Source organism: Podarcis cretensis, assembly GCF_951804945.1.
Source record: "Podarcis cretensis genome assembly, chromosome: 5".
In the NCBI taxonomy this organism is placed as follows: domain Eukaryota; kingdom Metazoa; phylum Chordata; class Lepidosauria; order Squamata; family Lacertidae; genus Podarcis; species Podarcis cretensis.
In genome coordinates, this window is record NC_137174.1 from 34918563 (window position 1) to 34938876 (window position 20314).

At 38.3% G+C, this 20314-nt stretch overlaps 1 protein-coding gene across 4 annotated transcripts in view; it reads right to left on the minus strand.

Moving 5' to 3' along the window:
• Positions 1 to 20314, minus strand: part of PRKG1 (protein kinase cGMP-dependent 1) — a 660310-nt gene that overhangs the window by 119052 nt on the left and 520944 nt on the right. For all 4 annotated transcript variants that reach the window (XM_079976270.1, XM_079976269.1, XM_079976271.1 and 1 more), the window contains 2 exons: positions 13245 to 13322; positions 8639 to 8733 (listed from right to left, as the gene is read on the minus strand). In XM_079976270.1, coding sequence (XP_079832396.1) covers positions 8639 to 8733; positions 13245 to 13322 — 173 coding nt within the window. The remainder of the gene's footprint in view (positions 1 to 8638; positions 8734 to 13244; positions 13323 to 20314) is intronic.

Sequence of the window (20314 nt, forward strand, 5' to 3'; positions counted from 1 at the left end):
TCACTTTATAAAAATACTTGTCTTACAGATTAAAAAAGTGGACAACTTTACTTCTCTTTTCTTGAAAGAAGCATAAACTATTCATGCATATTAAATAGAACTATAATTTATCTTCTAATAGACTTTTGCCAAGGGATCTATTTTTTTATCAGGCAGTCAATTAAAATTTGGCATTTTCTCCCTCTTACAATACATAGAAAGCAGGTTTTATTCATGGAATTTTTATTAACACGATTGTTTCCTTTGAGTATCTAATGCATTTCATTATTTTGTGTTTTATGTAAACATGTTTTTTTGAAATGCAAAGTGGCAATTTGAAATTCAGCACAGAAGGCAGACAGCTGATAAGGCACAAAAGATTTCAGTTTCAGTGTTCACTGATCTTCCAGCTCCAGTGTATATTATATTCATTTGTTCATTACCCATAGTGCTGTATTTGCTAATGTTGTTCAACTGGGATGAATTGCTGTGGTTCCGTTTTATTATATAGGAAATCTACATAAAAGCACACAGGCAATTGCACATCATTTCAAAAAGTCTTAAGACATTTGCTGAAAAGTTGAAAAATAAGCTCTTGCTTATAATAAAACAAGCTCTTGCATTACTTAAATCCAATATGACTAGAGTCTTTTTATGCAACTAATACAACAGATTTTCAAAAGAGTTTCATTTAAGTCATAATCCCTCCCCATCAAATACATTCATGTTCCCACTTGAAAAACCTAATGAAAATTCTCTCAGGTATGTCAGCTGGAAAAGTCTCCCAGATGCACACTTGCTGAACGCTAATGTATCAGAATTCAAGATGACCAGCTGCTGATTTCACATGATATCTATGCATCTGAAGAAGCAGTTTTTCCTCAAGCACAGATTGCAATGTGAACACGAAGAAGTAATTGCCTGAATCATTCAAACTAAGCTGTAATCTTCCATGCCAATCAACTTCCATAAACATGTAAAACTGAGTGATGGCCCTTTCTCCAAAAATGTTGCCTGCATCATACTCCAACCATTTTGTATTTATTCTGAATGCTAAGCAAGTACTTAACTTTTCCACTGAACTCTATGGTATGTCAGAGTACTTACGTTTGCCTGAATCATGCCTTGAACTCCATCAAACTTGTCTCTATTAACACCATCAATACTACAAATGTATTTTTTTATTTTTGCCATTTTCCAGAATATGTATGCAAAAGTAAGTTTTGACATATTAAAAAGGAATATGCAATATATTGGATATCAAATTCGAATAAATGTTTTGAAATAAACAATGGAAGAATTAAAATGACAGTATCTTATAAATAAACGTTGAATGAATGAGAATAAAAATAGGATGTGATCTTATTTGTTACCTCAGTAGGTCTGTCATTTAAGCTGCCTACATGCCCATAGTATTAAAGATGTTCTTGAAATCATGTTTAAAAAGGAAACTATAATAACCTTTCTCAAGGGGATCACATGTACAGCACTGGAAGGTTATTTCTGAATATAAGCAACATGCTCTCCATGACAATGCCAACCACTAAAAGTATGATTTTTTTAAAAAAAATGTGATCATAAGTCCCTATGGTCCCACATATGTGCAACAAACAAAGGTGTCTGCTGCTATAATTTGGAGCAAGGCCATAGCTCATTGGGAAGCCTCATGATTTGTATGCAGAAGGTACAGGTGAAACCTATAGCATCTCCGTGTAAAGAACCTCATGTAGTAGGGCTGGAAAAAACACATTGACTAAAATTATACTGAAAGCACATGATGTATGTGCTTGTGCTCTCAGTATTTTGATCATATGAAATAAACTTTGCTGAAACACACATTCAATCAAAACAAAGCTACTAAGGACATTTCTATTGCGTAGGTCTGCAGCTTTTAGCTCAGGGGATGTACACAACACAGCTTCAGCATTTTTTATTGTCTTATTGAATAGCATTCCTCTGAACTTTAAGCAGATTTTTATTTTTATTTTTTTTAAAAGAAGAGCTCAGAGGTTAGTTTAACGTAATATTTTTACTACAGGAATGTAGAAATACTATCTTTTTCTCTAGTACTTCCCACCTTGTATATTGGAGCTCACCTGAAATCTTACTTAACTGAGATCAAACTTTCCTAATCATTGGGATTCCCACACTCTACATATTGGTTTACTACATAACAGAAACATATATAATAAGATAAACAATGTGGCACGCATAAAGACAGTCATCAATCCCCCTATTCTCTCTCTCTCTCTCTCTCTCTCTCTCTCTCTCTCACACACACACACACACACACACACACACAATTACACATATTTCCAATTCTCCACCACTGCCACCACACACACATTTGCAGGGTGTGGGAGACAGCAAGTCTTTCCTCCATTAAATATCGCCATATATATTATTTCCCACTCATCCCTTTGGTTTATATATTAAGTCATTTTACTAATCAGCTCAGGATGAAAAAGCTCCCAGCACCTGGTCTATCTGGAGCAAATTAAGCTGCATTTACACATCCATGCAAACAGACTGTCAGAAGCATCAGGAAGATCTCCACAGGAGCACTCATGTGCACTAAGGTATTTTCAGAGTGGCTTTGAACATGCATTGCACGCAAATGCCACCAGCTGCCTGCACAATTCCTTGTACACTTCTACCTTAAGAACTTGTTTGCAATGTTCAAATGATTTAGTGCAAAGGAAAGTTATGTTGGCTGTGTAAACAAAAACAACCTAGGCAGTAGCTGATAACAAGTCACCTGTAAAACCTGAAACTGCTCTCAGATTTCACTAAAACTTGCCCTAACTTGAGGTTATTCCTCACACACTCTTTTTAAGGATCAGAAGGTACAAGCATCAAAGAAGTTACAAGTAACTAGAATTTGCTGTATTTTTACTACACTAAGATCGCTTAAATAAATTCCAGATTTGTTGATATAAATTGTCTAATAAATCCTACTTTCTGCAGAAACTGGAGATAATTGTGTTAAGAATCCAGCAGCTATTGAGATTCAAATGAAAGGCATGGCATTATACAATCAGACTGACTCCAGAACTGATGCACCATGTTGATATTGAATGATAAATCTACCAAAGGCGATTCAAATGGCATTAAAATACACAACTATTCAGGCATAGCATAGACTGAGAGAAATGAGAATGAATTTAGTAAATTAAAACTTGCATTATCTATCCCAACAGGTGATTTGTAATACGTTGTAACGTCCCTGTGTCAAATGAAGAGGAAAATAGGAAGCCATTTGGCAAACAATGGACTGAAAGAGCAGGTTATTTCTATTTGTAACAGGAGACTAGCTTCAACAGAATCTCATTTTGTACCTGAGATTTTGGTGGAAATGTACAGTCGCCTTGTGAACCTGGGGCCGAATCTACCTAGATGCTATCCTGTGTCACTAACATGAAAGTGGCAGTGAAATGAATATGAATATCAAGACAAATCTCAGGAAGACTAAGCTCAAGACCACATCCTCTGGGTCAGCTACAGTTCTGGTGGGGAATTGCACCAGAGCTTTTACAAAGCTTTTGTTCATTTCAGTGAGGCTTATACAGAAGAACTTGCAGATGGTTCGTGCCCCTTACCACCTTGTGAATATGCAACAAGTATATATATATGCTCAAAAATTTGAAATTTTTCAACATTTTGAACTAGGGAGGAAATTAAGAAGCAATTATGGAAAAAAATAGGCATCTCAGTTCAGTAACTCAAGTAAACATAGTACAATTATTTTGAACATATTGTGTGGGATAGCTTTAGTTTTACTGTTGTTTAGCTGTTGTTTTAAAAGAATGTTTATATGCTGTGGTTTCAGTTTTATTGCTTTCATGGTGGTTTTTATTGTTCCTTGATATCGTACCCTAGCTTGGTTGACAGGATAGATAAAATTTTGCTACAGTTCTACTTTGATGGTGCAAGTTCTATGCTGGAAATAAAGAATGGCAGACAGATCTTCTGCAACGTGTTGAAGTAAAGACCTGGTTCACACATAACACTAAACCATGGTTTATGAAACTATATTAAACCATGGCTTAGCATTATGTGTGAACTCTTCCCAGCAGCTTAACTATAGTTTTTTTACTGCCAAAAAAGCACAGTCTGGAGTCATTGTTTGTTAAAATATGAAGCTTGGTTTGTTTTAACTATAGATCAGTGTTATATGCAAACTCAGCATCTCTTTTAACCGGGACTTGTTTGAACACCCCACTGCAGATATTTGCAAAACTACAAAAACACTAGGCAAAAGTGACTGAAAAACAAGAGGAATTGGGGGGGGGGGGCAAGCTGTAGTTTGTTCCATCACTTGTGGGAAAACTCATGAATAATTCATGTTTTGTTAAGAAAACATTGGCTTTACACAAACCATGGTTAGCCTTACGTGTATGCCAGGTGTCTCTCAGACCCAGAAAAATCCCAGCAAGCATTCTCTCTCCAATCCATCATAGCTACTGATGATCAATATGGTATCCCACACATTCCCAAAGTTCTTTTGGGCAGCAATGATGCTGAGTGAACTCTTGAACGTTGAAAGGTTGATCTTGATTCAAAGTGGAATATACAACTTACTTAACTCAGATGCACAAGACCTATTTGCTCTGTTGGATTGTGAATTGACTCCTATCAGCTATAGCTTTGGGATGTTCCTCCATTCAAGGAAAAATAATACCCTACTCTGCTTGGCTTTATGTGAAATAAGAAACAAATAGGATGAGAAATATAATGATTATACTGCACAGAAAACCTCCCGGGGTCTAGAACAGAAAAAATAGGTGCTAAAATGAAAATGTAATATTTGTATTTGTGCCTCTGAATAATTAAAGCATGCATGCATAACCCCCACCCGCCACAGGTATATATTAAAAAATCAGCAACATTGCCCAAGCCACAGTGCATTAGTGTTCTAATGCATATTGATTTCTGGGCAAATATCATCTTCTATAAGCTCTTAAGAAACTCTCTTTGGCTCTTTTTACAATCCACAAAACTTTATATAGATTTTACGCTCTAAAAAATTCTATATCTGAAAACCAACCTTTCCTAATGCATTTTTTCTAACTATTCATGGTAAGGTTTTTAAACTCTAGTGAATACAAGCAAAAAGACACTGCACATTAGGCAAGGGAGCATAAGAGGAGCCAAAAATAAAATCCCGAACAGATTATCTTTCATGCAAAACTGCATGAAATCTAAACGTCATATCTAGTGTAGTCTCCTAGTTTTGGGGCAAACCCTATAGAAATGTTCCTCCTTGAGTGTCACAGGACACACAAAAGGATGGCATTAATTTAAGATTTACTAGTGTGCAATAAGGATACGGAACACATTGTAGATATCTATCAGACCACAGAAAATAGCGATTATAATGGAAAATGTCACACACAGGGAAGCATAACAAAGCTTGTGGTCAAAGGAGCATTTAAAGATTTAAAAGGGGGGAATGACCAGTAAACAGAATAGTACAGTGCCCTTGTCAAATGGTCTATCAGATAGCAAAGAAGATGAAGCTCAACCAATAGTCAAGCTAAAGTTACCATCAACAGACCTTCTCATGGTATAAAAGATGGGTAGTTCCCTGATGTGCACATACTTTCCAGATTATTTTTTAAGCCTCATGGAAATTTCCCAGAATTTTAGTACAAAACATTTCTCCTAAGGGCCACATTTTTTAAAAAAAGCAATTTACTCTACTACAATGGCTTTCTATAGGTTATTTGCACTGACATGCATTTTTGTACACTTTTTGTTGTTGTTGGAGAACTGCCATCTCACAAAAATGGAAGAAATGAGAATTTGGAAGCACAGCTGCATTTCACTTTGTGTATTTTTTTTTTTTTTGAAATGCAAATTAAGTAGGTTTGCATTAAAATGTGAGGTGTACCAAATTTCTCCCCATCTCTAATGGTGGCATGCTTTTGTTCAGGGTTCCAGCTAGCCAAACATGCCCATTTTCAGGATACTGTTTTCCATTTCTTCACCCCTAGCCTGATTTTCTGGTTCTTTTCCCACAAACAGAAACGCAGCATCCTGTAGTCTTTCTTCATGTCCAGCCCTTACTAAATAAGGGTGGGAATGTGTATTCACAGTCCACCCTCCAATATTCTATTAATAGTACTTCTGCAAATTGGACTTCACCTAAGCCAAAACTGCCTTCTTGTTTGCCAGTGTTCTAGGTTTGGCAACATAGCTGTCGCCACTCAGCATCTGAGTTTGCTATCATAGGGTGTGATGGGCCAGGCTGCCTCGGAATCCCTCAGGCATTAGCCATTCAGAGTGAGGGAAAAGCAATTAGCTTCATTTGCCCTCTAGGATATAATTTAATTCCTGTCATAATTTTATTTGTATGTACAGGTTGCCAGAGAGGAAGAAGAAAGAAAACATAGTGTTGCTGCAGCAGTTGTTTTATGCAAACTACTATGGAAAAAGGAGAGAATTAGCACCAAGGAAGGCTTTTTTTTGGGGGGGGGAAATATCTTGTAAAAGTGCAAAATTTGCTCTAAAAAGTTAAGAAGTTGGATCAGCCCAAATATTTTTTTTTCTTCCTGTAGTTGTAAGAAATTAGATAAGATTGTAGAATCAGCTCATCATTAGGAGCTTCACCCTTCCTTATGATATGAAGAAAGGTGTTTGTGGGGCAACACTGCCATGAGGAGAACATACAACACAACCTCCTCTCATATGGTCCATGCCTTCTGACTTTGCTTGAGTGATCTGTGAAGGAGCCGCACTGCAGCAACTTCTGTTGTGCAGAGATTTCCAGAGCTGGAATTGTCCTTTCAAAAAGTTTAACATCTCATAATCACAGAGTAAATATTCACAGCACTGGTTTAAAGGTCTTGCCCCATATGAGAATCAACGGACAACAATCAGCTAAAATGCCAAAGAGGCTTTGAAAATATAATGCTAAAACACAGGTGGGGAAAAATGATCCAATCTGTGAAAATAATAACATGCCAGCTGCTTATCTTGGGCAACTATTCACCAGCATATTTCACTGATATGTAGTGATATCTCAGCAATTTAACAAGTATTGCTGAAATCAAGTCTTGTTCGAACACAACAAACTTGCTAGCAATCTAGGCCCTGCAGGAGTTCAAGAATGTATTTTTATTCAAAAAGGATTTGCATAATTAAGCTTTCCTCTATAAACTGGGAACGCTTGATAAATAGTCCCACTGTTTCACCTGAATTTCAGAAATCAAAGTAATGGAGTATTTTAATGTACAAAAATTGCCCATGTACCCTTGTCAATGAATAAGAATTCAAATGAGTAAGAACTGCCATTTTGGAATAAATAATATCAATACAAACTGCTTAGGGAGATTCATCATTTCATTTTGAGCATCTGGTCTTCTGCTGAAATGGATTAGTTTGGTTTCTTCTAGTTTTTACGTTAATTTAATGAAGGATAGTTTATAACAAGACAACTATAAAGTATCAATACTGGGAGGTGATGAGGAACACTCTGTGCTTTGTATACCAATAGAGTATTTAGGAGAATGTGTATTATCTATTATATGAAAGAATGGAGCTGTACAAAACAATAATATTTGGTAAATATTAATGCCAATCTTAGAAGTAGGGATGCCTGAGGAATTCAGTCTCTGTAAATCTGATATAAACTGAGTTAATGTGCACCTCCCAAACTAATGTGCAGAGTAGAATTTAGATCAACTAGATTTCACCTTTCTTGAATGGCCCAGCTCAAAATGCATATTAAAATACTTTTCAAAACGCTATTTGAGGAAAAAAATGTTTAGAAATTGGGGGGGGGGGGTTATATGAATTAAAATGTGAATTTGTGCGGGAATTCTTAAATATACAATGCAAATTAATGAAAACAACAGGACAGGCTTAGGGCAGATAAAGATGTTTCACTAGATAGCACTCACTGGGCAGTATCTAACATAGTACTTCTGCTAGTGCAATGGAACTTCTCCTCCCTTCCCTCCCACCCCAGGCCCTCCCCAGATTTGCTCTAGAGTGTTTAGGGAAAACACAAATTGGGGGTGGTTTGGAGGGGTGCAAGGGAAGGAGGGGAAATTCTATTTTGCAGCCCAAAGTCATTGCACTCTTGGAAGTACGTTGTTGGATAATGACCCCCTGTCTCCAGTACTACCCTGGAACAGGTGAATAAGGAAGGAGATTTTTTCACACTACAGCTATGATCATCGGTTTGTACTAGTGAACTGCCCCACCAGCCACAGAGTCTTCTCTTCACCATTCTTGCATAAAGTAATAAAATACAAATCTGAAAAGTCTATTTAGCAATCCAACCACAGCTTTATTTTACATCTTTTGACTTCTTGCAATGCCCCAGCAAAGTTCAATGAAGTGAAAATAAAAGGGGAAAGTGGGAGGCAGGAATGAAAGCAAACATTTTAGCAGCTTGATAGATCATTTAGAATCATAACAAGGCTTACATACAATTGCAAAGAATTATAAATCATATGCAGCCTGCCTTCTGCTTTAGTACAAAACGATGAGTGAGAGTGGCCGAGAATTCTATTTCCTTAAGTTCTAGCTTACAATTTAGCACAGCTTTCATTATAATGTGGCATTTATGCCACTAATTTTTCAGCTATTCAAGACAAACGTTACTTGAAGCAAATCTAAATTGTGTATGTAGGCAAAGTTTAATACTTACCCCTGGAGTGCTTTTTCTCCAAACCAATCTCCCTTTCCTAAAGTACGGAGGAAGATTGAATCTTCTCCAGGCGAATCTTCACGAGTAACATTTACCTGAACAGAAGAGTTTTTAAAAAATGACAGTGAAAGGATATTGGCTCTGAAAAGGTATATTTTACTGAGAAAAAGCTGTAAACTAAATTTTCTGTTCATATGCTAGTTCCATAATGAAGCCTTCAAGAGACCTTTTCCAAGCTAGCATTTTCAAACGTAGGCACCATCTTGAAAAACGGGGCTATAATACTGGACTAGGAATCTTGCAAGTGTTACTAAGTTAATTTAAGGGTATACTACAGAGCACGGCATTTCTATGTGCTGCTCTGGTTCGCCAGAAGCGGCTTAGTCATGCTGGCCACATGACCCGGAAGCTGTACGCCGGCTCCCTCAGCCAATAAAGCGAGATGAGCACCGCAACCCCAGAGTCGTCCACGACTGGACCTAACAGTCAGGGGTACTTTTACCTTTTACAGAGCAAAAAGAAAAGATGTCATATCAATACTTTGCTATCCTCTTCATCGTAACACTGTGATGTCAAATACCTAGATTTTGTAAAAGCATCTTATGATGCAGAATATCATGTGTTTCTCCACCCAAAGCCAACAGATTTTGTTTCACATGATTCACAACACATAACTAGAGCTGGATTGGGCCAGTTTTCTAAGTCTTACATTTATATAAGCCCTGGCTCATCCTGTTTTGAAACAGAAAAACAACAGAAATACTAAACAATACTCAACCATTTATGCAGTTCAACAACAGGGTTATAGGACACACACAAAGAACTCGAGTTATATTTTAAAGAACTGAGAAAATACTTGAGAATCTTTTTTTCCTTTCCCAGAGGTATGATTGGCTCCATCGGTTACTATAGGGGTGGGGAAAAGATGCTGCAGGAGATAAATCTGCAGGGGGCAGGCCTTCACTGGGGCATGGGGACTTTGTCCAACCCCTAGATTTGGCCCTCACGTGTTTTAAAATCATCAATATGCAATGCAATGTGGGTATGTGGCCAACTTTCAGAGGGTTTTGGGTATCTTTGCCAGCTGAAACAATTGCCAAAGCGCACACAATCCCTGACTGACAAAGGCTTTGCTCAAGCAGTACAAAGCATTTTTCAGGCGGAGAAGGCAGTAATTCTTCTCCTGATGGATTTTCATCCAAGCGGGGGTAGGGGGAATGAAGGTTTTAAGAGCTTGCATCTCTCCTTTGAGACAGGCAATTTAACAAGCCCATGAAATTCTTTCCTGAGCCTGGCGCAGGAAATGTTCACTCACATTCCCAGTTTGGGTTGATATATTTTTCTCCTAATAGTTTCACAAGGCTGGAACTGAATGTTATGGCAGGTGCTGGGTTGCTGCCCAAAATAGCAGCCCCTCATTCTACCCCCTTGTTCATAATGTCAGGAATATGCTACATGGGACACAGACAACATCATACAGCTGCGAGTTTTCCTGTTTAAGAGTGGAGAATGGAAACTTGCAATGTAATAAAGTCATGCAACATCAAGGATCTCCAGATATTTAAGGGAGAATGAAAAAGGCATGTGGGTGAGGGGCTCATATCTGTCATAAGGTGAGGTTTCAGACTCAGAACTGGCCCAACTTCTGCTGGCAATTATGAAAGGTGGGGCTCCCCACCTGCCAGTCACATGACATCATATGACACCAGGTGATTCAACTTCAAAAGCAGGCTGCAATGGATGAATCAATTCAAACTATGGGTGTAAAGGAAGATTCTCCATTTGCAGCCATGACTTGAATTCAAACATGTGTCTGATTCAAGCCGCAGTGGCAACTGCAAAGGAAGAACTAGAAGTGCACACGGTGACTGCATTCCTATGGCAGTTTTCTCTAACTGTTAAGTTCTGCATTATATCTGAGCTTTCACACGACGTAAAGCCACTTCCAAAACTATAGTAGAACATAGTGTAAGTTTAGTATCAATTTCTGTGTTATTTACTTCCAGAAAAAAAGCAGTTTGCAAATAATATGGAAATGAGTTTTAAACTTATGCTATATTCCACTATAGTTCTGGAACTGGCTTCTACATTGTGTGAAAGCTCCAATATAATGTGGAAATTAACAGTTAGGGAAACATCGTGAAAGTGGAATAAACAGCTATCTGAACGCTCATCATGTATACTGCCAGTTCCTCTTTTCCAGCTTTAATTTGGTGCTTTAGCTCTTTATTCTGTTGTCAGAGAGACAGAAAAAGGCATCAAATTCAAAAACTGAACTCCACCCACAGGTGGGAAAGGAAGAATTGGGAGTGCATTTCAATTTCTTTTGAATTTGGTACTACAGCTTTACCTGTCCCATGCCTGGTATCATATGACATTAGATGATGGACAGATGGGTGTGTTTTGGGCCAAGTCACAGCACAGGTCAAATGGGGAGGCTGAACTGTTGTAATTAGGCCTGTAGGCTGAGGTTTCCTACCACTGATACTAAGCTTCATTATTCCCTCTAGAAAAGCCAATCCTCCACATGTTTCCTCCTAAACACAGTTGCCATGAAATCAATTGCTGGAGTTATGGCCAGGGAGGTGGGGGTGGGAGGAGAGAAAACTAATATGTAGTATACTTAACATAAATATAATAAATCCACTTTATTAATTTCTAAGGTATTTACATAACTTATGCTTTGAGCTTAAGTAAATATCCAACATTAGGGTCATTATGTTCGGTTACCAACTAGTCTTTGCTCATTCTAATTACCCTCCACATTAAGCAAACAGATAAAGCAAAGTTCACATCCAGTAGCTGAGAAACAGAAGAACTGCAGATTATGCAGTTTAAGGAGGAGGTCTCCATAACAGGTCAGAGACAGTTGCAAGTTTGAGGGCCATGTTTCTGGCAGGCTGCCCTACATCCTTTCTCGATAAACAAAGCTGATCTCTGCAATAAGAGGCAATGCATGTTCAGGACTTTCCATCTAACTTATTTTGTCTGCCATACTAATTTGTTTCATCCTTGTTAAACAAAACATATTAATAAAAATTAAAATAGAGCACAGCAAAACTATTGGGGTATAATTAATACAAAGCATGTAATTTAATGTAGAATGCACCAACAGTAAAATCTCAGAGCCAGATTAAAATATTACTAAACTGGAAATAGCTTTTCTCTCAAAAAAGAACTCTACTTTCAGCCTGCTGTAACAGTATTTATTTATGCTCTACATCTTTGGTTTACTTTGTTTATTAGTAATAAATAAAGAACTCTACTGAGTGGGCACTTCCACTGAAACCCTACCACCTACCATGGGGCCTGGCAGATTGGAGAGCCAAGAGAAGGGCATACAGAATAGTAATCAGATGAATCAGCTAGAGACAAGCCATAAGATTCATATGGTGCAGACTATTTAGACAAGTAAAGATGATAACCAGCACACTGAATTGGTCTGAAAAATAGAAAGAAAGCTTTTTCAGACAATCTAGAAATGGAATAATGTGCTCTCATAACCTGTTCATGATAGATGTGGCACAGAATTCTGCACTGACCACAACACAACCATGACTTAGCATTGGTGACAGGCCAAGTCCTCCCATCCTAACCAGATTTTCTATAAAAGAAGTTGAGTTCCTTTCCAGAAAATAATAAAGATAGACAGTTTGGCTCACCCCTTCCCTCTTGCCTGGTCATCCTATCCCTGAATTGTCTTCCCTGATATTCCCCTGATGCCCCCAAACCCCTTATACCCTTCTGTTCAAATTATATTTAGAGATGGCACACTAGGAGCAGAAATGGCGGTGAAGACTACAGCAAGGACAGAGATAAGCCCTCTCCAATCTTTCCTTATAATATGCTACTACCATGCAGGACCAAAAGTCCTGGCAGCCCTTGCAGGTTGTAGTTTTTCCAAGGGTTACTGCCTCTCTCCTTATCTTAGTCTTTGATGCTGCCTGCCAACACTATTGCTGCCTCACTTTCCAGTACAAGCGTTATTTAGGGGGAAAGGGATTAGGGAATCAATGAACTGATGGTGAGGAGGTCTGAGGTATTGGAGAAGCCAAAGAATAAATTCTGGAGCTCCTATCTGAGCCTGTTCATCATTAATCTGCACATTGACAGTAATTCACAATTTATGTAAGTACCAAGTTTCAAAACTCTTGAGATTCAAAAGCCGTTTGCTATACAGTCTGAGTGGGCTGACGTGTCAAAACAGATGCAAAAAACTCCAGAGAAACGTGCAGATCTCCTGGATGTAACTTTGTTGTATTAGAAACCAGCGTGTTTATATTTCTGTACAGATCTGGGGATCGTTCACAGGAGTCTTATCGTGTTTGGGAAATGTAACAGGTAAATTAGTTTTAACAGCTATGCAATCATGTGATCCCTGCAAGGGAAAAATGTGTACAGCTCTGTGTAATAAAACTCTTTAGGTTTTTCATTTGAAAAGTGCAGCCTCCACCGCCAACACCAAGTCACAACATCAAATTAAATGTGAAATATTGCACCCCCCTTGGCACTGCATGGGGAAAAAGCGAGGGTTGGTGTTACATCCCTATAATATGCAACTATTGCTTATGACATGCACTTTAAATAGGGTGCCACAAGAGCTTACCTTGCCTTTGCTGATTATGAAGAAAGTGTCCCCGCGAGCACCTTGCCTGATAATGTACTCTCCATTTTCATAGTGCGTCTGCAGAAAATAAAAAATTACAAGAACAAAAGAAATGTTGAATGCTTGTCACCCAACTTGCAGCTTTACAGTTTCATAACATAATTCTTAGTGATGCAGCAACAACAACAACAACTTTGTTCAGGCATTGCAACTTGCATACTTTAAGAAAATACCTGTGGCAAGGAGTAAAAACAACTCAAAAGAAATAAACAGTCTTTGTCATAGTTTTCATCAAAGTATATTTCACACACTGTCATATACAAATCTGGTAATTAAGAGACGCTTCACAAGTCCTCCTATCATTGTTTGTAGTAGTAATTCTGCTTTTCACTTTTCTCATTATCAGTAGTCATGATGAAATGGCAAGATAATATAATTTTATTTCTGAACCAATCTGAATTTGGCCATTTAACCCACCAAAACATCCAGTCCTAAACTTGTCATTTGCAGAGGACCCAAGGGCATATTTTCCTGTTAAATTGACAGCTCTGCAAAAAAGGAAAGGTCCTTCCGGCAGAGCAGGAGCTTAAAGGTAGCTGATGTCAGTATAGAGGCTACATTCCCAAAGCCGGGGGATGGGAAGGTTCCTCTTGCCCAAAAATTAAGTCCACTGAGGTAGTCAGTTCTTCTTCAGCAAGGATAATCAGGGGACAGTGTCTTTTATCAAAGTTTTAAATTACATTGTTCATTAAATGACATTCTATTATGTGGAATTCAATGTAAAAAAACAACAACCCTGAACAAATAATCATTGAAGCATAAAAAATGAGGAGTATTAAAAAGGTGTAACAAAGTATAGACCTAGTTTCCTTCCAGAAAGTTGTTCACCATACATACTGATTTGCTTGCAAGGAAATTAGACAATGTCAGCTATTTATTATAGCTCCCATATAAAACACAGTCCACAGCAATATGCTTGTTCCTCAACTATGGGAAAAAGTAAGTGTATGTGTGTTTGTGTGTAGATCAGGAAAATAGTATAGGGGAAGGCCTTGAGGGATTATTGTCTGGAGTAATAATGGATTTTCCACATCTTGCTTGCTTAGGTCCTAAATTTAAACCAATAAACTTTGGCTGTGATCGCTGTGTCTCTATTTGGGGTTCGGAGACAGTGAATACTTCCATGAGAAGTAATCAGGGCTGACCCACCCATGAGGCAAAGTGAAGGGGGCAGGACCCAAAGGGGTGTTCCAGCCTTCAAGGAGCACATTACCAGCTGCTACAGTGCCAAGAGTGGCTGTAGCCACTTGGAGGCTGGGTCAGCCTCCTCCTCAGCAGCCCCCCCCCCCCCGCTAATTCCACAGCACCTCTGGGCAAACAGGCAGCACTGCTGGTCTCCTCCCACCCTTGAGGAGGGAATGTGGAGACTGCCCTCTGGGGTGTCCTGGACAGGCCTCTTCATCCTGTAATCACCTTTGTTTCCCAGTTCAGCTGTTGGGTGAGGTTAATTTGATTCCTCACCCCCTTGTTCCCAATGTAGATCTTCATTCCCCCTCGTCTCTGGCGGGGAAGCACCATTTTGTGGTTAAACTCAGCTGCCAAAATACCGGTATATCAGGCCAGCTTTGGAAGTAATCACATTATTGTTTTTAAAGGGGGAGGTTTAGAAATAGTAAGATGCCTCATTTTAATTTCTGACAGGACTAACTGCATGGCAATTATTTGTAGAATGTAAATAATAAATTTATTTATTAGTGGGATTTTTTTTTATTAAACTCAGGGAGAAATTGTAAATTCTTCATGGGGTGGGGGGGTAACCAATAGGAAGGCCTCAGTTATCCAATAAAATAGCATAACATTTCATAGACGCTGTAGCTAATTATGCCCTGAAAGAATCCAGAATTTTCTTTGTTTTCCCCGTTTTCCTTTCCCTGTTTTTTAGAGACAAACATACATTTCAATGTATTCTATTAACTGTTAGCATAACATTACAATAACTCTAAGACTTGAAAATATATGCAAACTAGTTGTTGTTGTTTTTTACAATGTTAATACCTAATACCTTGAGGCAAATAATTCTATTGTAAAATTATCCAGAGTAGCAACAGAATCCTATACATGTCTACTCAGAATTAAATCTTATTGGATTCAGTGATGCTTTCTCCCAGGTAAAAGTTTAGAATCCAATTCTTATGTTTAAATTATTTATTTCTGAAAGAGCAGCACCCTTCCCCATCTCCTTTCAAAAGAGACACCTTCACTCTTTTTAGACTCCATGCTCTTAATCGTTCTAGCTGCCCTTTCTGAACTACATTCAGTCATGCAATATCCGTTCTGAGATGAGGTCAGCAGTATGGCAAGCTATATTTCAGATGAGGATGAACCATTGACTTCTATAATATCATTATGGTGTTTTCTGTATTCCTCTCTATCCCATTTCTTACAAATCACACTCTAGGCAATTTACCCATGTAGAGCAATGCAGTATACAGGAGACACATTACTTACTTCCATTCCACTAATGTGAATGGCACTACTGTGATTGACATTGAATTTCATTCACACTAGAGAAGTTGAATTGCTAAGGTTAAGAAAGGCCAAGCATTATTAAATCCTCCTCCTCTTGGAATAAGTTAATTGTTGGTCCTAAATATAGTAGTAGTAGCAATATATAAAAAAGGTAAAGGTAAAGGACCACTGGACGGTTAAGTCCACTCAAAGGTGACTATGGGGTGCGGGGCTCATCTTGCTTTTAGACCGAGGGAGCCAGTGTTTGCACACAGACTTCTTTCTGGGTCATGTGGCTAGAATGACTAAACCATTTCTGGGACAATCGGACACCGTGACGAGTACCAGAGTGCAAGGAAACACTGTTTACCTTCTCGATGCAGCGGTACCTATGTATCTACTTGCACTGGCATGCTTTCGAGCTGCTAGGTTGGCAGGAGCTGGGACACAGCAATGGGAACTCACCCTGGCAGATTTGAACCACCAACCTTCTGATCAGCAAGCCGAAGAGGCTCAGCGGTTTAGACCACAGTGCCATAATAATAATAATAATAATAATAATAATAATAATAATGCTCATTGCTATACCCAAGCCAGGATGGGAAGGTGCCTTATATATTGCATAAACACAACTGAGATTTACCAGTCAAAACCCTGCTTATGTGTGGCATTCATGGGTTGTTCTTGCTAGCACTTGGTGATGAAATGGCAGGGCAGTAGGTGAGGCAAGGTATAATGTTAAAAGCATGCTGCCGCTTTCAGGGTTTTTCTTGCTACAGCCCTAAGGTCTTCTGCTGTCTTAATGACTCAATTTTTCAACTTTGCTATCCGGCATATCTCCCCACGGAAGCCCTCTGCAGATACATCCTGCATTTTCTGGAATGCAGCTGAAATTCCCTTAGGTAGCAGTTAGCCAAGAATAATAGGGCTCACAATGGGGTATTTTCACTAATAGCAGAAGCTGAAGGATCACATGAATCTTGACAATTAGGCAGTGTTGCCAATAACAGTTACTTGGATCTCTCATTAAGTTCAGTGGAAAGGTTTACTGCACTATCCAATGAGCAAAATGGGGAACATAGTTTTCACTTGCACAGATGCAGTCAGTACTTTTTATGCCTTTTCTCTCCCCATAGAGGGCTTAATGGAACTGCCAAACCTATTTTACTGTAAGTTTGTATATGTGCAGGAAATCTAAAATGGGTCATTTTTGTGAAATACCCAGCAAAGCCCTACAATTTATGGTGTGTGTTTTTTACCACTGTGGATTATATGTTTTCCTCAATCAAGCAATTAGTTTTTGTATTATGCAAATAACCCCTTCTCAGAAGCAAAGTCAAACACCTGCTAGATACTCTCAGGATTATAAAAATAAAAAGTTTGTTACCATTTAAAACTGTCACGTGAAGGTTTACATTAAAATTTTGGTAATTAGATTTCTAGCTGATTCAGTTTGCATTTAGCAGAAGACTGTGACACACTGAACAAATGAATAGGTGTTAAACCACAGCAGTATACAACAATTCAGAGGTAGCACTCCTGATGGTTAAAGGAGACAAGCACAAAGTTGTCACAAAATTCTTGTCAAACTCATAATCTAACCTCCCTCCTGGTATTGGGGGTGCTGAATCTTTTCCCGAGGTACCTGAGCACCTAGGGGAGATGTCAGAAATGACATCCCAGTGCTCAGTAACACATGGGAGATGTATCTTTAAGGATGCTGGATGTTCATATTAAGGACTAAGGCACCTTGGAAACTACAGTGGCCTGGCAGTGGTTAGTTAGCCAAATGTTTCGCAGAGACTTAAAACCAGGGGCATTATGGTAATATTCATCTCCTTTGGTTACTCTACAACATTTAATAATGAACGTTTATTGTCTTAAAAGGCCAATAGCTTAATTTATTGATCAATCCATCAGTTGACTAGAGCAGACTAATAATCACAATAATTTATGACAAGTGAATGGGGGCGAGTCATCTAGATAGGTTGGTGGACCAGGATGCTATCAGAAAACACACATATAACTAATTAGGAGTTTTAGAATGAAGGCTGCAATCCTGTCAGTGGTACTTGTGGGCAGGATTAAATTCCAGGTGAACAATTAAGTTAAGCAGGGTGACAACAAATCATAATCAAAGATAGTTGATTCCATGTTGATAATTTAATTCTTCCAGCTACTGTACTTACAATCAGTCTAGGAATACTGGACAGCTAGGAGAGTAGCAGTTAAGTTATTAACAAAGATTGAGAACTGTTATTAGGAGGTCTGCTGCCTGGCGATGAATCTGTTTGCAGGTGGCAAGTGATGATTGCCTCTCATAATGAGAACCTTTCAGTGGGGTGTGGCACTGTCTGCTTATTATTGTTGCTATTACCATTTTTATCTTAGTCTGCCTTTTGTTCAACAGGTCCTCAAGATAGCTTACCAAAATACACAGAAATATAAAGCATACTCAATAAAACCTCTCTAAAACAATCACAAAAACAGTTCCTGAAGTAAGTCTGCTGCATGAAATTAACTAACCATCAATATTGCATTCATTTCCCAAGAAGTGGTAAGAAGAGGATTTACAAGCCCTTCACATTTCCCCCTATTTTGGTCTAATTCCTGGAGCCATTCACTTATTCGGCAGTTATATAATAGCTGAAAAACAACCTCAAGTCATGTATTCTCTGGTTATTCTATTAATTGGAGGAAGTGAGAAGTGGTAGCGTAAAATTTCTGCTAAACATCGCTGGATGACAGCGTGCCTTCTCTGGGCTGCTGAGTGTTGTAAAACCAAGCTCTTGAATGGCACTATAATTGCATTTGACAGATGTCTTGACTGTAATCTGTATTTAGAGTTTATGATGACTAGAGCTTATTTTAGGTATTTAATATATTGCCCTATGTTACCAAATTCCAGGTCAGCTTTCAAAATACAAGCTGCATATTTTAATACAACAGTATCTCTAAACATCAACACAACAAACCACAGTAAAAAAACAACAACACACAGCTTGTTATTAATATCAACAAATGCTTGACAAAAATACTTTTATAACTTTTGCCAAAATACAATTAGTGTCATGGAACATGCCCCATTTGGGAAGATTGTTTTCATGTATGTTTTCTTAATTAACTCGTTTTTATTCCTTAACTTCTCAACTTGTTCTCAAAAAGCAAATATGACAATGATCAAGTTTTACTGATACCCGAGTGTCATTACCTGGGACCCAGGTGAATGTCATAATCTGAGACCCACTGGGGTCAACATAGCAGGCAGGCATTTCTGAGCATACATTGCTCTCATACATTGCTTTCACAGCACTCATATTTCTGCTTTGAGTCAGTTTCTACTGAACAATAGCTTACAGTCCACTATCAGCAGCTCGCAGGACAGCAAGGAGAGGTTGTGCCGATTAGGAACACAGGAGATCTGCCAAGTTCCTTCATGCTAGCTGGAAGGTGAAGTACAGAGTACCCCTATACTGACATGCTCTCGCCCTCTGTCACAGAACAGGTTTCTGATACACAATTGACCTCAGCCTGCTGAGCCTGCATAAACATTTTCAGTCACAACCACAACATATCTGTGCCATTGTCCTGCATAAAGGTATATAACTAGCTAAGCAGAGATTTTTCATGCACCTCAACCTGTCTTTTTGCTAATAAGCAGGGGCTCGCTTATCAGCTTTACATACCAGAAATGTGAAGTGGCCTTGAAGAGACTAGAAGCTCCAAAATGATCGCTTCATGTAACAGACGACCAAAAATGCAACATTTTGAACAAGACAGAAGAGGAGTGAATTTATAAACTTTGTTCAGAACTATCTGTTGCCATGCTTATTTGTCAACCAATTAGAAGTAAACATGAAGAGTCAACAAGCTGTCCACAGATTCTGTTATCCAATCATGTTGCTGAAAGGGATTGTTCATGAGCTAAGCATGTAAAGAAAATGCTATAAAAGTATCTTGAATTTTGTATTTGGGCTCCAGAATTTGGAGAACTCCTCTGGATCATTTATTCTTACCGCAGTCTGCAATAAATCTGAACTCTTTCCATGATGTTGCTGTCTTTATTTAGCTAAAGAGGACTGGCATATTTCCAGACCCCCTTTGTAGGGTAGCATTACTACTCCTTCAATAAATCCTTACATCATTTGCACAAATACTAAATATGAAATCAATATTGTGCAACAGGAGCTGGCAATACATAGTGCAAACCAACATATTGGCGATTACATTTTCTCTTAATTTGAATACATTTCCTTTCCCTAACTATCCCTTTTTCATATTTTGCCACAAGGAAAATATATATATATATTTTTTCTGGTGAAATACAGGGTGTTGGTTTAAAAGAAAGACGATAAAAAAAAAGATTAATTGCAGCTGTTCATACAGTTTCAGTGACATGCTGCAATATAATTGTATTCTTAGAGCCTAGATTGCAAGGCTTACCATACAAATCACAAGGCCTTAAGAGATGCACATATCAACAAAGAAATTATTACTTAAGCCATGAGAAAAGTTACAGTATTGTTGAGTTGCATAGCTTTAGAATTATGCAAAAGTGAGAC